Source organism: Salvelinus fontinalis, chromosome 22 (assembly GCF_029448725.1).
Source record: "Salvelinus fontinalis isolate EN_2023a chromosome 22, ASM2944872v1, whole genome shotgun sequence".
Lineage (NCBI taxonomy): Eukaryota > Metazoa > Chordata > Actinopteri > Salmoniformes > Salmonidae > Salvelinus > Salvelinus fontinalis.
The window spans coordinates 21,440,611-21,456,520 of NC_074686.1; the positions used below are offsets into that span (position 1 = coordinate 21,440,611).

General features: G+C 50.0%; 1 protein-coding gene across 3 annotated transcripts in view; it reads left to right on the top strand.

Annotated features, from left to right (window-relative positions):
• The window catches only part of LOC129820022 (AT-rich interactive domain-containing protein 1A-like), a 112,196-nt gene that overhangs the window by 91,799 nt on the left and 4,487 nt on the right, over positions 1–15,910 (top strand). For 2 of the 3 annotated variants that reach the window (XM_055876816.1, XM_055876817.1), the window contains 12 exons: positions 207–311; positions 1,339–1,509; positions 3,386–3,695; positions 6,337–6,497; positions 6,676–6,785; positions 7,045–7,254; positions 7,482–7,686; positions 12,564–12,693; positions 13,111–13,268; positions 13,483–13,732; positions 13,955–14,051; positions 14,308–15,148. In XM_055876816.1, coding sequence (XP_055732791.1) covers positions 207–311; positions 1,339–1,509; positions 3,386–3,695; positions 6,337–6,497; positions 6,676–6,785; positions 7,045–7,254; positions 7,482–7,686; positions 12,564–12,693; positions 13,111–13,268; positions 13,483–13,732; positions 13,955–14,051; positions 14,308–15,148 — 2,748 coding nt within the window. The remainder of the gene's footprint in view (positions 1–206; positions 312–1,338; positions 1,510–3,385; positions 3,696–6,336; positions 6,498–6,675; positions 6,786–7,044; positions 7,255–7,481; positions 7,687–12,563; positions 12,694–13,110; positions 13,269–13,482; positions 13,733–13,954; positions 14,052–14,307; positions 15,149–15,910) is intronic. The other variant, XM_055876818.1, reaches the window with a different exon arrangement.

A 15,910-nucleotide genomic window follows, 5' to 3' on the forward strand; every position in this document is an offset into this window, starting at 1 on the left:
CGTAAACCACAGCGTTTGTCGTAAACCACAGCGTTTGTCGTAAACCACAGCGTTTGTCGTAAACCACAGCGTTTGTCGTAAACCACAGCGTTTGTCGTAAACCACAGCGTTTGTCGTAAACCACAGCGTTTGTTGTACGAAACAGAAGCATGGTCTGTTTTTTATGATGCCCAGCGTGTCTGAATCTCTCTGATGTCATCACGCAGGTAACCAGATGCCTCCCCGGCCGCCCAGCGTCCATTCAGACGGCATTCTCCACACATCCATGGGCCAGTCAGCCATGGGCCAGTCAGCCATGGGCCAGGACAGGGGTGAGTATGAAAAGATATAGGTCGTGTTTGAGATCGACTACCCTGACTGCAGCCTGAACGATCTACAAATCACCTTGCTTTCTTATGGTTTGTTTGGATAAGGACTGAATGACATTCAACACCCGACGTTGATAGGGTTTTAGGAAATGGAACTACGCTTCTTTGGCTACTGTGTGAAAATGGAACTATACTTCTATGGCTGCTGTGTGTAAATGGAACTATACTTCTATGGCTGCTGTGTGGAAATGGAACTATACTTCTATGGCTGCTGTGTGGAAATGGAACTATACTTCTATGGCTGCTGTGTGGAAATGGAACTATACTTCTATGGCTGCTGTGTGGAAATGGAACTATACTTCTCTGGCTGCTGTGTGGAAATGGAACTATACTTCTATGGCTGCTGTGTGGAAATGGAACTATACTTCTATGGCTGCTGTGTGGAAATGGAACTATACTTCTATGGCTGCTGTGTGGAAATGGAACTATACTTCTATGGCTGCTGTGTGGAAATGGAACTATACTTCTATGGCTGCTGTGTGGAAATGGAACTACACTTCTATGGCTGCTGTGTGGAAATGGAACTATACTTCTATGGCTGCTGTGTGGAAATGGAACTATACTTCTATGGCTGCTGTGTGGAAATGGAACTATACTTCTCTGGCTGCTGTGTGGAAATGGAACTATACTTCTATGGCTGCTGTGTGGAAATGGAACTATACTTCTATGGCTGCTGTGTGGAAATGGAACTATACTTCTATGGCTGCTGTGTGGAAATGGAACTATACTTCTCTGGCTGCTGTGTGGAAATGGAACTACATTTCTATGGCTGCTGTGTGGAAATGGAACTATACTTCTATGGCTGCTGTGTGGAAATGGAACTATACTTCTATGGCTGCTGTGTGGAAATGGAACTATACTTCTATGGCTGCTGTGTGGAAATGGAACTATACTTCTATGGCTGCTGTGTGGAAATGGAAGAGTATAGCTAACATTTTCCTCTCCATCTCTCCCTCTCTGTCTTTTGTAGTGTACCTGCGTAACCCCCAGATGCCTCCCTACGGGTCGCCACAGCAACCTGGCTCCGCCTTATCCCCTCGCCAGTCATCGGGAGGCCAGATGCATCCTGGGATGGGGCCGTACCCTCAGAACAACTCCATGGGGAACTACGGCCCTCAGGGTGGACAGTACGGACCACAAGGTGAAGCCCCGTACACAGCTTGTACACAATGAAGTCATTAAGTTGGTTCTGTTCCGCTTAACGATGATCGGCCAAAAGATTTCAGGTCTCTCTTGAAAAGGAGACTAACCTGGTTAAAAGGAGACTAACCTGGTTAAAAGGAGACTAACCTGGTTAAAAGGAGACTAACCTGGTTAAAAGGAGACTAACCTGGTTAAAAGGAGACTAACCTGGTTAAAAGGAGACTAACCTGGTTAAGTAAATGTTAAAGATGCACTATGCAGAAACCGCTCCGCCATTTCCTGGTTGTTAAAATTCTAATAGTTTGCTTAATTGCAGTTTGTGACAAAACCAGCAAGTTTAGTGCAGACAATAATTGTACCATAACCAAAAATATTGTATTGTCAGCTGTTTGAAGCTGGTGTACAAAGCCCAAAGTAAAAGATGCAAAAATGAAACTTAAGAACAGGAAGCATAGAACAGATCTACCGTTTCTAAGACTTGCTTTCAATGGGATTTTGGTCGCCCCCCCCCCAAAGTTACATATTGCAGAGCTTTAAGAAGAAAAGGTCTCGTCTATGTAGACCTCATACAAACAGATGGCAGCTATGCATCGTTTTTTGGCGCTCCGTGTGAGTAAAACCCCTGAAGAAGGCTGCATGCTGAAACACCTTTGTTTTAAAGGGATACTTCAGGATTTTGGCAATGAAGCTCTTTATCTACTTCCCCAGAGTCGGATGAACTAGTGGATTCCATTTTTATGTCTGCGTGCAGTTTGAAGGAAGTTGCTAACTAGCGTTAGCGGAATAGATAGACCGTAGACTTCCAGTCATTGCAGTAACGCTAGTTAGCATTGGGTCGCTGAACTACCTCTAACTTCCTTCATACTGGATGCAGAGACATCAACATGGTATCCACTAGTTCATCTGACTCTGGGTCAGTAGATAAAGGGCTTCCTTGCCAAAATCCCAAAGTATCCCTTTAACAATGTCCTCCAAGAGCTGCTGAATAATTCTCTCCCAGCTTAGTGAAAGGAGTGGGGGAGGAAGAGAAGGGGAAGTGAACGCGTCAACAGGGAGCATATGATCCTCCTGAAGATCGGTAGTAGGAGCCACGTGCTTCCTTTCCTGCTTTAAAGGGCTATTGCTGTAACATACACACAGGGCTCGTCCTGATTTGTAAAGCTATTGATTGTCCTCTCTAGTAGCCTAGTATTGCTATCTGGACCGCTAAAAAAAGATCAGAACATTCAAATCTTTCAAAAGATTTTTCAATTGTCATCCTACAGTCGTCACAGCGTTTCTGAGGTAGCCTAGACACAGAGAACCTTTAGAAGCTGCATCCCTCAGAGGGCTTTCTTCACGGTCTTTGAAAAGTATGGAGAAGGATTACTCATCGAATCGGACTCTAGTCCAGCATCTACACCCTGTTTCATCAGCTAGCCTGTCAGAAGAGAGACCGAGAGAGAGGCGTTATCTGTGGAGTTAAATGTAGACGTGGACCACGGAAACTCCCAGCCAGGTTTCTATATGCCGGAGGCTAGACGCTTGCTGAGGCAGGCTAGGTCTAGATTCACCACAGGCTACATAGAACAGGCCTAAAGCTTCACCACAGGTATCCATCTATTTGCTTGAATAAAAGCCTCCTTTCTAAACTCAAATATTAGGCCTATCTGTTAAGTCCTTTTCCTGATTTTGGTTCAGTCAACGCCCCGTTTAGGATTTGGACTCTTGCTGTGTAAGTGTAAGACCTGGGTTGTATTCAGTAAAAATTCAACGTTTTGAAACCTAGTGACACAGGGAGGTACTACATTGACTTGTCCAATAATAAAACCCATTACGGTGTGCCCTTCTGAACAGTCCCCTGATGTCTCTCTGTCTCTCTCCCCACCCTCCAGGTTACCCCAGACAGCCCGGCTACAGTGGCATGCCCAACGCCAACTACCCTGGTGGTCCGGGGGGCATGAACCCTATGCCAGGCCAGGCTGGTGGGGCGCCATATGCAGGCATGCCCCCTGGCAGGATGGGTCCGGGTCAGATGGGTGCCCGCCCCTACGGCCCCGGGATGGGCCCCAACATGGGCCCCGGCATACCTCCACAGGTGACCTCTGGGATGTGCCCCCCTCCAGGCATGAACAGGAAGGGCCCCGGGGGCCCTCCGGATGCAGCCTCTGCCATGCACCACGGAGCCAACTCCATACACAACAGGTAGGCTGCCTGGTCTGCACTAAACGACACTTCCTTACTGCTTTAGGAGACAGGTCAGCGTCGAGTGCCGTTCAATATTACATGGTTCATCTCTTTGTTGGAAATTGTGTGTTTGTGTGACCCTGAAAAACCCATTGTTTGATTCTTCCCACTCCCAGGCTCTGCTGTGTGAGAGGAGAGGTCAGGTGTGAGCCAGCCAGCCATCTAAGATGTAGACGACCTAGGGGAACACAGGGACAGAGAGGAAAGAGAGGTGGCTTATGAGAACAGTGATCCAGGCAGTGTGTCACACAGTTGTTCAGTCAGGAAGTCAGCTGAGTCTCCAAGCAGAGAAACAGCGCCACAGAGAGAAAGACATTAGCCACAGAGCTCCAGAGACAGACAGACATGTAAAGACAGGCCGGAAACAGACGTGTACATCACGAGGTAAGACCGGGCCCTGTTCAGTAGGGAGTAAAACATTTTGAAACGGAAAGAAAACAAATACAGCGTTTTGCTACGGTGTGCCCTACTGAGTGCAACCCAAGTGTTCACTGAGGATGTTGAGAAGGAAGAAAGGAGAGGAGACAACTAGGCATTTTAGGCAGAAGTGGGCCTCTAAGAAAAGGGAGGGATGAGAAATACAGTAAGCAAGCCTCTTATCTTCAACACAATCTTTTCAGGAAATGGAAAAAGCTGCCATATTTCTCCATTGACGAACATACAGTTATGAAACTTCAGAAGCTATTTTGAATACATTTTCATCTGACAGCAACGATTTTCTTCCGTATATATGTTTTGAATATTGCCATGTTCTTTTTTAACTGTCATGTATCGGAACTAGTGGTGCAACGGATCACAAAAGTCACGGTTCGGATCACTGTTTTGAGTCACGGATCGGATCATTTTTCAGATCACATTAAAAAAAGGGAGACAAATATAACTTTTCTTTCCATTTATTACTTAAATACTTCAAGCAAGGAACTTTTCAATGTTTAAATAAAATCTTCAGATATAATACTCAGTTGTTAAATTAAAGTGCAATATGAGGCTTGATATCTTCTTCCTTTGAACAATAGTGAACGTAAAAATAGCCCGTGTGCACGTCATCAAACAAAAGAACAAAAAGAAAAACAAAGCAGACCTGAGCTTATAACTTCACATTCTTTTTCTGAAAGATGATGATGTCTACATTGTCTGGGGAGAGGATAGACCTCCTTTGCAGTCACTATGTCCCCTGCTGTGGAGAACACCCTCTCTCTAGGAACTGAAGTGCCAGGCACAGCCAGGTAGCATCTTGCCATCATGGCAATGTTTTCCACCATCCACTGGAACGCCGCTTGCTGCCTTGTAGGATGCCACCTCCTCTTCGATGGTGTTGGCAAACGTCTTGCCTGTGTCCTTGCTCGCAAAGTTCTCCCTGAAAAGCTCCTTCATGGCTGAAATATTTTGTGGAGGAGGTGCCTCTGAGTCTGCTCCTGTCGGCTCTGTGGCTTGACCCTGCAGAAAAAAGGACTTGATCTATTAAACCAATTCATCATTTGGTTTATTTCATAGAACTGTAATTGTGCCAATAACATTTAATAAAAGCCATTATTATTCCAAATAAAAAATGGCTGATTCTAATAGCAATAGCATAGACTAAGATTAGCCTGCAGTATATTTATTATTGAAGTAATTCACTCATCATTTATTACCTCCTCAGTGGCCACAATGTCAGTGGTGAGATCACTGTATGTCCTCCGGTGTAGGGCAGGGTCTAGGTGAGACAGGGTCTAGGTGAGACAGGGTCGAGGAGGTGAGACAGGGTCGAGGAGGTGAGACAGGGTCGAGGAGGTGAGACAGGGTCGAGGAGGTGAGACAGGGTCGAGGAGGTGAGACAGGGTCTAGGTGAGGCAGGGTCTAGGTGAGACAGGGTCTAGGAGGTGAGACAGGGTCGAGGAGGTAAGACAGGGTCTCACCCTGGAGGTCCACTCCTCTGTGGTGTAGTGAGCAGTCACAGTCACGTAGCTTTCTGTTACCCTGGAGGTCCACCCGTCTGTGGTGTAGTGAACAGTCACGTAGCTTTCTGTTACCCTGGAGGACCACCCGTCTGTGGTGAAGGCAATAGAGGGTGACTTGGATAATTCATTGACAATTTTGATATTTTCCTGTTCATAAAGATCTGGCATGATCTTCATACTGAAGTGGGTGCGCCAGGGGATTTCCTAGCGTGGCTCAAGCACTTTCACCATATTTTTAAACCCTTTGTTTTCCACAACAGAGTACGGCCTCATGTCTGCAGTGATAAACATCCCAGTAGATTTAGTGATGGCTTTAGTCCGGTCTGATTCTGCAGCAAAGGGCTTAAATGCCGCGGTGAGAAGTTTGTCTCTTGGCTGAGTTGGCTCCCGTCACTGACACACCAGGGTGATGACGATTTAAATGTGTGGCCGTGCTCCATGTATTTCCATGATCATACGGATTTCTTGTGGCACAATGCCTACACACTGTAATGGTGTTGTCTTCCGTCATCGTATTTGACAGGGAAGCCAAAATGCAATTGATTCGCGGTCCACATGCGTGCCGAACCGTGGGGGGTGATCCGTACGGTCCGTTACACCACTAATCGTAACCATTGTGAATGGTTTTATGTTGTCGTCTCCCCCTCCCACCTTTCCAGGCCTCCAGGTTACCCCCCCAATATGCCCCAGGGGATGATGGGAGCAGGGCCTCCGTATGGCCCTGGGCCGGGGGCCATCAACAGCATGCAAGGTATGATGAACCAGGGAGGACCCTACGGAGGAGGGCCGATGGGAGGGAACATGGCCAACAACACACCTGGTGAGTCTGGACAAGATATCCAGTCTGTGGTTGCGTCTGGAAATGTTTTTAATCACCCAACTCAAGTGGACAAAAGATTGCTATTGGCATATCATCTGACGTGATATTTGATATTGTATAAAATTGTCAATGAATCGGATTGAAACGTTACCCCTCCGATTTGTTCTCCATCTGCCAGGCATGGCTCCTAGCCCTGAGTTTGGCATCGATGTCAAACTGAGCCCAGCACAGAAGATGAACAACAAGGTGGACGGCACGCCCAAACCTGAAACCAAGAAGGTAAAGAAGGTTTGTGGTCACTGACTTGTGGTACTGAATGATACAGTCAGAATGAGAGAGCTGCATGGTTGTGTTTGTGCATAGAAATAGAATCCCTAGAACGGCCAAAGCCCCTCTGACCGAACCTCATGGGTACACTCAATGTGGCTGACCTGGCATTGTGATTGGGACTCTACTTCTATGAGGTAGTGAGTGGAAGTAAGTTGAAGTCAATGGTGAATGTCAAGCCAAATCCTCACCTCTTCCTCCCCCAATTCCCATCTTTCAGAAGTCAAACTCTTCGACGACGACCAATGAGAAGATAACTCGTCTGTATGAGCTGGGTCCGGAGCTGGAGAGGAGGACGTGGGTAGACCGGTACCTGGCGTTCGCTGAGGATAAGGCCATGGGCATGACCAACCTTCCCGCCGTGGGACGAAAACCTCTAGACCTCTTCAGACTTTACGTCTCGGTCAAAGAGATCGGAGGCCTCACACAGGTCAGTGGTTCCTGTGTTGTAGTATTTGCGTTTAGTGTGTGTCTATTTATCTCTCTGTTTTAGTACACCGACATGTCATTATTTGCCTGATAATCTTGTGTTATTGTCATTTCATTTCTCTACAGCAGTGTAGAGTTGTTCTATGCCAGAACACGACATATTTAGCTAGTCTGGACTGTCTGGGAGCTGTGGTGTTGTAAGCTCTCCTCGTTGCTTCCGCCCACCAGGTGAACAAGAATAAGAAGTGGAGGGAGTTGTCCACCAACCTGAACGTGGGCACGTCCAGCAGCGCCGCCAGCTCCCTGAAGAAGCAGTACATCCAGTGTCTGTACGCCTTCGAGTGCAAGATCGAACGTGGCGAGGACCCGCCCCCGGATCTCTTCACTGACGCCAAAAAGACCACCCAGCCCAAGATCCAGCCCCCCAGCCCAGGTCAGTGTCTGTCTGTCTGTCTGTCACCCCCCCAGCCCAGGACAGTGTCTGTCTGTCTGTCATCCCCCCCAGCACAGGTCAGTGTCTGTCTGTCTGTCTGTCAGCCCCCCAGCCCAGGTCACTGTCTGTCTGTCTGTCTGTCTGTCACCCCCCCCCCCTCCCCCAGATCAGTGTCTGTCTGTCGGTCAGCCCCCCCAGCCCAGGTCAGTGTTGTGTCTGTCTGTCAGCCCCCCAGCCCAGGTCAGTGTTGTGTCGGTCTGTCTGTCAGCGTTGTGTCTGTCTGTCAGCCCCCCAGCCCAGGTCAGTGTTGTGTCGGTCTGTCTGTCAGCCCCCCAGCCCAGGTCAGTGTTGTGTCTGTCTGTCTGTCTGTCAGCCTCCCAGCCCAGGTCAGTGTTGTGTCGGTCTGTCTGTCAGCCCCCCCAGCCCAGGTCAGTGTTGTGTCGGTCGGTCTGTCTGTCTGTCTGTCAGCCTCCCAGCCCAGGTCAGTGTTGTGTCGGTCTGTCTGTCAGCCCCCCCAGCCCAGGTCAATGTTGTGTCGGTCTGTCTGTCAGCCCCCCCAGCCCAGGTCAGTGTTGTGTCTGTCTGTCAGCCCCCCCAGCCCAGGTCAGTGCTGTGTCTGTCTGTCTGTCAGCCTCCCAGCCCAGGTCAGTGTTGTGTCTGTCTGTCTGTCTGTCAGCCTCCCAGCCCAGGTCAGTGTTGTGTCTGTCTGTCTGTCAGCCTCCCAGCCCAGGTCAGTGTTGTGTCTGTCTGTCTGTCTGTCAGCCTCCCAGCCCAGGTCAGTGTTGTGTCTGTCTGTCTGTCTGTCAGCCTCCCAGCCCAGGTCAGTGTTGTGTCTGTCTGTCTGTCTGTCTGTCTGTCTGTCTGTCTGTCTGTCTGTCTCTCTGTCTGTCTGTCTGTCTGTCTGTCTGTCTGTCAGCCTCCCAGCCCAGGTCAGTGTTGTGTCTGTCTGTCAGTCAGCCTCCCAGCCCAGGTCAGTGTTGTGTCTGTCTGTCTGTCTGTCTGTCAGCCTCCCAGCCCAGGTCAGTGTTCTGTCTGTCTGTCTGTCTGTGTGTCAGCCCCCCAGCCCAGATGTGTGTGTCCTTAGTATTTGACTTTGTGTGTGTGTCTGTCTGTCAGCCCCCTAGTCCATGTCAGATTCTCAAACTAGTAGTTCACATCCCCTCCCATACCGACTCTGTTCAGTTTGAGTTATACATAGCCACGCTGATTTAAATGGAATGAGTGAAAGAGTGTTTGGTTTCTCCAGTCTCTTGAGGTTCTTGTGGTTACTGTGCTGTTTATCATATCCAGTGCATTCGGAAAGTATTCAGACCCCTTGACCTTTTCCACACTTTGTTACGTTACAGCCTTATTCTAAAATGGATTGTTTTAAAAATCCCCTCAATCTAAACACAATACCTCATAATGACAATAACAACAAAGTACAAAAAAACTATAAAAACAGCCTAAATGTTTACTTAATTTTTTATCACATTTACTTAAGTATTCAGACCCTTTACTCAGTACTTTGTTGAAACACCTTTGGCAGCGATTACAGCCTCGAGTCTTCTTGGGTATGACACTACAAGCTTGACACACCTGTATTTGGAGAGTTTCTTCCATTCTTCTCTGTAGTTCCTCTCAAGCTCTGTCAGGTTGGATGGGGAGCGTCGCTGCACAGCTATTTTCAGGTCTCTCCAGAGATGTTAGATCAGGTTCATGTCTGGTCTCTGGTTGGGCTACTCAAAGACAATCAGACACTTGTCCCGAAGCCCCTCCTAGTTTTTCTTGGCTGTGTGCTTAGGGTCGTTATCCTTGGCCCCAGTCTGAGGTTCTGAGAGCTCTGGAGCAGGTTTTCATCAAATATCTCTCTGTACTTTGCTCCGTTCATCTTTCCCTTGATTCTGACTAGTCTCCCAGTCCCTGCCACTGAAAAACATCCCCACAGCATGATGCTGCCACCAGTATGCTTCACCATAGGGAGGGTGCCAGGTTTCCTCCAGACGTGACGCTTGGCATTCAGGCCAAAGAGTTCAATCTTGGTTTCATCAGACCAGAGAATCTTGTTTCTCATTGTCTGAGAGTCCTTTAGGTGCCTTTTGGCAAATAACAAGCAGGTTGTCATGTGCCTTTTACTGAGGAGTGGCTTCCATCTCGCCACTCTACCGTAAAGGCCTGATTGGTGGAGTGCTGCAGAGATTGGAGAACCTTCCAGAAGGACAACCATCTCCACAGTGGAACTCTGGAGCTCTGTCAGAGTGACCATCGGGTTCTTGGTCACCTCTCTGACCAAGGCCCGTCTCCCCGATTGCTCAGTTTGGCTAGGCGGCCAGTGCTAGGAAGAGTCTTGGTGGCTCTTGGGGACCTTCAATGCTGCAGACATTTTTTCGTACCCGTCCCCAGATCTGTGCCTCGACACAATCCTGTCTCGGAGCTCTATGGACAATTCATTTGACCTCATGGCTTGGTTTTTCCACTGGTGGACTCTTTTCCAGTTTTAGAAACATCAAGGATGATCAATAGAAACAAGATGCTCCTGAGCTCATTTACGAGTCTCACAGTAAAGGGTGTGTGTGTGTATTCATTCATTCTTATACATTTGCGTAACATTTTAAAAACCTGTTTTCGCTTTCTCATTATGGGGTATTGTGTGTAGAAAAGAATGTGTGATGAGGGGACAACAATTATTTAATCGGTTTTAGAATAAGGCTGTAACGTAACACAATGTGGCAAAAGGGGTCTGAATACATTCTGAATGCTCTGTAGATCACTCTTGTCCCTCCCCATATAACTGTGCCATAAACTCATTTTACTGTGTCCTATGAAGTGAAGTTAAAAGGCAAACTTAGAACATGGTTCGTCATCTCCTCTATAAATTACCATTGTTTTGGCTGAGGATAAACAACCTGTAAATGATAGTGCCGCCAAGGTAGCAAGTCACAGGCTTGTGTGTGTGGTGTCCTCACAGTTTCATGATCATACCTGGGGGAATACTTCCTGGCATTTACCAAAGTGTGTGTGTGAAGACGAGGTGGGGAATCGACGTGTCCTTTAGCCTGGTCAGTGGGCTGGAGGGGTGGGGTGGGGAGAGGTTACGGGGGTGCAGGGAGTCAGTGCCAGGAGGCTGGAGGGGTGGGGAGAGGTTACGGCGGTGCAGGGAGTCAGTGGGCTGCAGGGGTGGGGTGGGGAGAGGTTACGGGGGTGCAGGGAGTCAGTGGGCTGGAGGGGTGGGGTGGGGAGAGGTTACGGGGGGGCAGGGAGTCAGTGCCAGGAGGCTGGAGGGGTGGGGAGAGGTTACGGGGGTGCAGGGAGTCAGTGGGCTGGAGGGGTGGGGTGGGGAGAGGTTACGGGGGTGCAGGGAGTCAGTGCCAGGAGGCTGGAGGGGTGGGGAGAGGTTACAGGGGTGCAGGGAGTCAGTGGGCTGGAGGGGTGGGGTGGGGAGAGGTTACGGGGGGGCACGGAGTCAGTGCCTGGAGGCTGGAGGGGTGGGGAGAGGTTACGGGGGGCAGGGAGTCAGTGGGCTGGAGGGGTGAGGTGGGGAGAGGTTACAGGGGGGCAGGGAGTCAGTGCCAGGAGGGGTGGGGTGGGGAGAGGTTTCGGGGGGGCACGGAGTCAGTGGGCTGGAGGGGTGGGGTGGGGAGAGGTTACGGGGGGGCACGGAGTCAGTGCCAGGAGGCTGGAGGGGTGGGGAGAGGTTACGGGGGGCAGGGAGTCAGTGGGCTGGAGGGGTGAGGTGGGGAGAGGTTACAGGGGGGCAGGGAGTCAGTGCCAGGAGGGGTGGGGTGGGGAGAGGTTTCGGGGGTGCAGGGAAGATCTCTCTGATGGGGAGTATGTCTGCTAACAGCCCCTCAATAGTAAGAAGACAGGAGGGGGGTCGTTTGTTGATTCCCTCCATTGCTAGCTGCTGCTACTGCAGGGCCTAGTGTCTGGTTCCTGGCCCACGGCTTCACAGGCAACCCTCCCCCTCCCTGGAGCTTTGTGCTGAGACAGAAAATGATGAATGGGAAAAGAGGTTGTGTGTGTAAAGTCACACGCTTTTTTTTTCTCCCTCCCTGGCCTGCTGTCTTTTTCTCCTTTCCTGAGATTCCCCCCTTTCACCCTCCTCCTCCTCCTCCCACTCTCCTCAGCTGTAGTAGAGGGAAGTCCCTGCCCCGGGGGAGGGAGGCAGGCAGATTGATGTTTGCACTGCAATGTGTGAGAAGTGAGAAAATGTGAATAACTGTGACCTGTCAATGACCGTGTGTGTGTGTGTGTGTGTGTGTGTGTGTGTGTGTGTGTGTGTGTGTGTGTGTGTGTGTGTGTGTGTGTGTGTGTGTGTGTGTGTGTGTGTGTGTGTGTGTGTGTGTGTGTGTTAATGAATGAAACACATGACTCATCCGACAGGCATGCTAATAGTGAGAAGGCATGAGCCGGGCAAAAGCCGAGAGTCACTCCATACAACACACACACTGGGCCATGTGGTGATCTGACAGCCTATACAGCAGTGTTTCCTGGTGACTTTGTGATGCCAGCAGCAAGGCATGCTGAGATGTGTTGAAGTATTCAGCATCGCTGTGTGTGTGTGGATGCCCAAAGCATGCTCTGTGTAGCATGGGAATGAGTTAATGGGATTTGAGCTAGCCAACAGCAGCATGGGAGGGAGAGATCCGGTGTAGTCTCTTAACACAGCTGAAGTGGTCTCTCTTTCTCTCACTGAGTCTCTTCTATAACACAGCTGAAGTGGTCTCTCTTTCTCTCACTGAGTCTCTTCTATAACACAGCTGAAGTGGTCTCTCTTTCTCTCACTGAGTCTCTTCTATAACACAGCTGAAGCTGTGCATGGGCATTCAGTGGGATTTAGCCCTGTGACGTGTGTGTGTGTCTAAAATGTGCGCATCTCGACCGTGTGTGTGTTGCAGCTGGGTCTGGATCTCTGCAGGGCCCCCAGACCCCCCAGTCCACCAGTAGTTCCATGGCGGAGGGGGGAGACTTGAAGCCCCCCACCCCAGCCTCCACCCCTCACAGCCAGATGCCCCCTATGCCCGTCAGGTACCCATGACACACACTCAACTACTGTCTGAAAACATCCTCTCGCTCTACTACACCTGACAACAATCTCCTTCCCCTCCATTCAAGGGGAACCAAACTAACAACACGATTGATCATGTTATTTAGCTGGTTTGTTTTTTGGGGTAATTAACTCTGTTTTTCTCTCTTTCTAAATGTCTCTCCCTCCCTCTCTCTCTCTCTCCCTCTCTCCCTCCCTCCCTCTCTCCCTCCCTCTCTCCCTCCCTCCCTCCCTCCCTCCCTCCCTCCCTCCCTCCCTCCCTCCCTTCCTCCCTTCCTCCCTCCCTCCCTCCCTCCCTCCCTCCCTCCCTCTCTCCCTCTCTCCCTCCCTCCCTCTCTCCCTCCCTCCCTCTCTCCCTCCCTCCCTCCCTTCCTCCCTCTCTCCCCTCCTCCCTGTAGGCTGCAGGATCCGTTTGCAGACGGGGGTGACCCAGCGTTTGCCAGACGGAACTCCATGACCCCCAACAGCTACCAGCCTGGGATAGGTGGTCCGGAGATGATGGGTCACATGGGGCCCTACGAATCCAACAAGGACCCCTTTGGTGGCATGAGGAAAGGTGAGCGATAGGTCTAACTTGCTTTTAGAGATGTTATTTGGAAATAAGGAAAATTATACAACAATACTCTACGAAGACTCTGAGTATGTTGTATATTGTGGTGCTAGCAACACCAAGACTGATGGTTGTGCTGGGTTCTAACCATCTGCTAAGTGGCCTAGACAGACTAGTCCCATACAATATTGAGACACTGTTCAACCCTAACTCTCTGCAGCTGGAGAGCAATTCATGACTCCAGGGCCGGGTCCTAACAGTGGTATGGAGGGGCAGTTCAACAGAGGCCCCCCCAACATGCAGATGGGTCCGAGACAACAGTACCCCTACGGACCTGGATATGACAGGAGACAGGAGCCAGGGATGGGTCCTGACGGCAGTATGGGTCCTGGGGCCCCCCAGCCCAACCTGATGCCTTCAGGGGCCGACTCGGGGATGTACTCCCCTAGCCGACCCCCACCGCAGCAACGGTCAGTACCTCAAACGGGGCTAAGTCACGTACAGGATCTTATACATGTTAAATACGCTACTATCTTTTCTCAAGAAGGCTTTGATGTTGGTGTGAGCTTATGTTATCCAGTCAAGCATTTGCTTTTTATGATTTCGTGTTTTCTGTGTAGTTTATTTTAGTTAAGTTCTGCTGCATTTCATTTGCCAAAGTGTTAATTTGTTAACCTTGTATGTTGTTTCAGTCATGATTCCTATGGTAATCAATATCCTGGTCAAGGAGCGCCACCTGGTGGACCCTACCCCAATCAGCAGCCAGGAATGTTTCCACAGCAACAACCCGTAAGAGCATTTTGTCCACTGTTCTGTTTGTGTACCCATATCTGCTTCAGAAGCCTTGTAAATGTTCACTTGCATTTAGCGGTATAACTTACTCAGTGAAATTAATGTGGGATGTTGTATTGATAGGATATGAATGTAAAAAATGCATATAATAACGTACTGAAATGTATTGAATCCATAATCAATATGTATGTGCTGGATATATCATCCACTGGTTTGATATTGAGATGCTAACAATGTGTCTGTGTGTCTTCAGAACTACAAGCGTCCTCCAGTGGATGGGGGCTACGGTCCCCCAGCGAAGCGTCATGAGGGGGATGGGATGTACAATGTCCCCTTCAGCGGTCAGCAGCAGCCAGGGCCCCAGCCCTCCGGGGGCCCCCAGGGCCAACAAGACATGTACAATCAGTACAACGCAGGCTACCCCGGCTCTGACCGCCGACCACCTGGCCCCCAGGGCCAGTTCCCTTTCCCCTTCGGCCGAGACCGGGGGCCCTCCAGCGGGGGCCCCAACTCCCAGTCCCCCATGCCTCCCCAAATGATGGGCAGCCCTATGCAGGCAGCCTCTGACGGCCCCCAGGGCCCCATGTGGCAGGGACGCAACGAGATGGGCTACCCCAACTACCCCAACCGCCAGGGGCCTCCAGGACCTGGCCAGGGCCCCCCCCAGGGCTACCACGGCATGAACCGCTCTGAGGAGATGATGTCAGGGGCTGACCAGCGGATGAACCATGAGGGCCAGTGGCCTGGACACCCCAGCCAGAGACAGTCCCCCTACGGGCTGGGGGGCTCAGGCCCCCCCATGTCCAGACCCCTGCAATCCAACTATCAGAGCTCCCAGAACCATATTTCCCAGGTGTCCAGCTCCGCCCCCATGCCCCGCCCCATGGAGAGCCGGACGTCCCCCTCCAAGTCGCCCTACGTGCACTCAGGCATCAAGATGCAGAAGGCGGGGCCCCCCGTGCCCGCGTCCCACATAGGCCAGGCCCCCGTGCAGCCCCCCCTAATCAGGCGGGACATAGCCTTCCCCCCAGGGTCGGTGGAGGCCTCCCAACCCATCCTCAAACCCAGAGTACGACTCACCATGAAAGACATCGGTATGAAAGGGTTGACTGATTTGTTTTCACCCAACACTTGCCATTTTAAGGATATTCAATGTTTAGCAGTCACTTACACTGTTTCTTAAAAAACAAACAATTATTTAATAATAGTTATTATACTCCTAAACAATGTTCCCTCAAATTTCTGGGGCACTGAGCAAATTTGAGGTATTATGAGAGGAAACTTGAACGTTGTGAGGATTTTGGGCAACTTCCAGGGCGCGTTTACAGTGAACACTGAGGCTGCACCCTTACAGTTGTATACAGTAGCCAATAGGCTGCACCCTTACAGTTGTATACAGTAGCCAATAGGCTGTAGCCTTACAGTTGTATACAGTAGCCAATAGGCTGCACCCTTACAGTTGTATACAGTAGCCAATAGGCTGTAGCCTTACAGTTGTAGACAGTAGCCAATAGGCTGTAGCCTTACAGTTGTATACAGTAGCCAATAGGCTGTAGCCTTACAGTTGTAGACAGTAGCCAATAGGCTGTAGCCTTACAGTTGTAGACAGTAGCCAATAGGCTGTAGCCTTACAGTTGTATACAGTAGCCAATAGGCTGTAGCCTTACAGTTTTAGACAGTAGCCAATAGGCTGTGGCTGTTTGAGCATAATGTAGGCCTACCAACAAAACCAATGGACTAAATCCCATAATATTTTCACATGGTAATAGCTTTTAATTTCTATCATATAGACTACAGTAGCCTATATGTGATGTTCGATGCAGGCCTACATCACATGAGACTTTTAAAAACGTTTT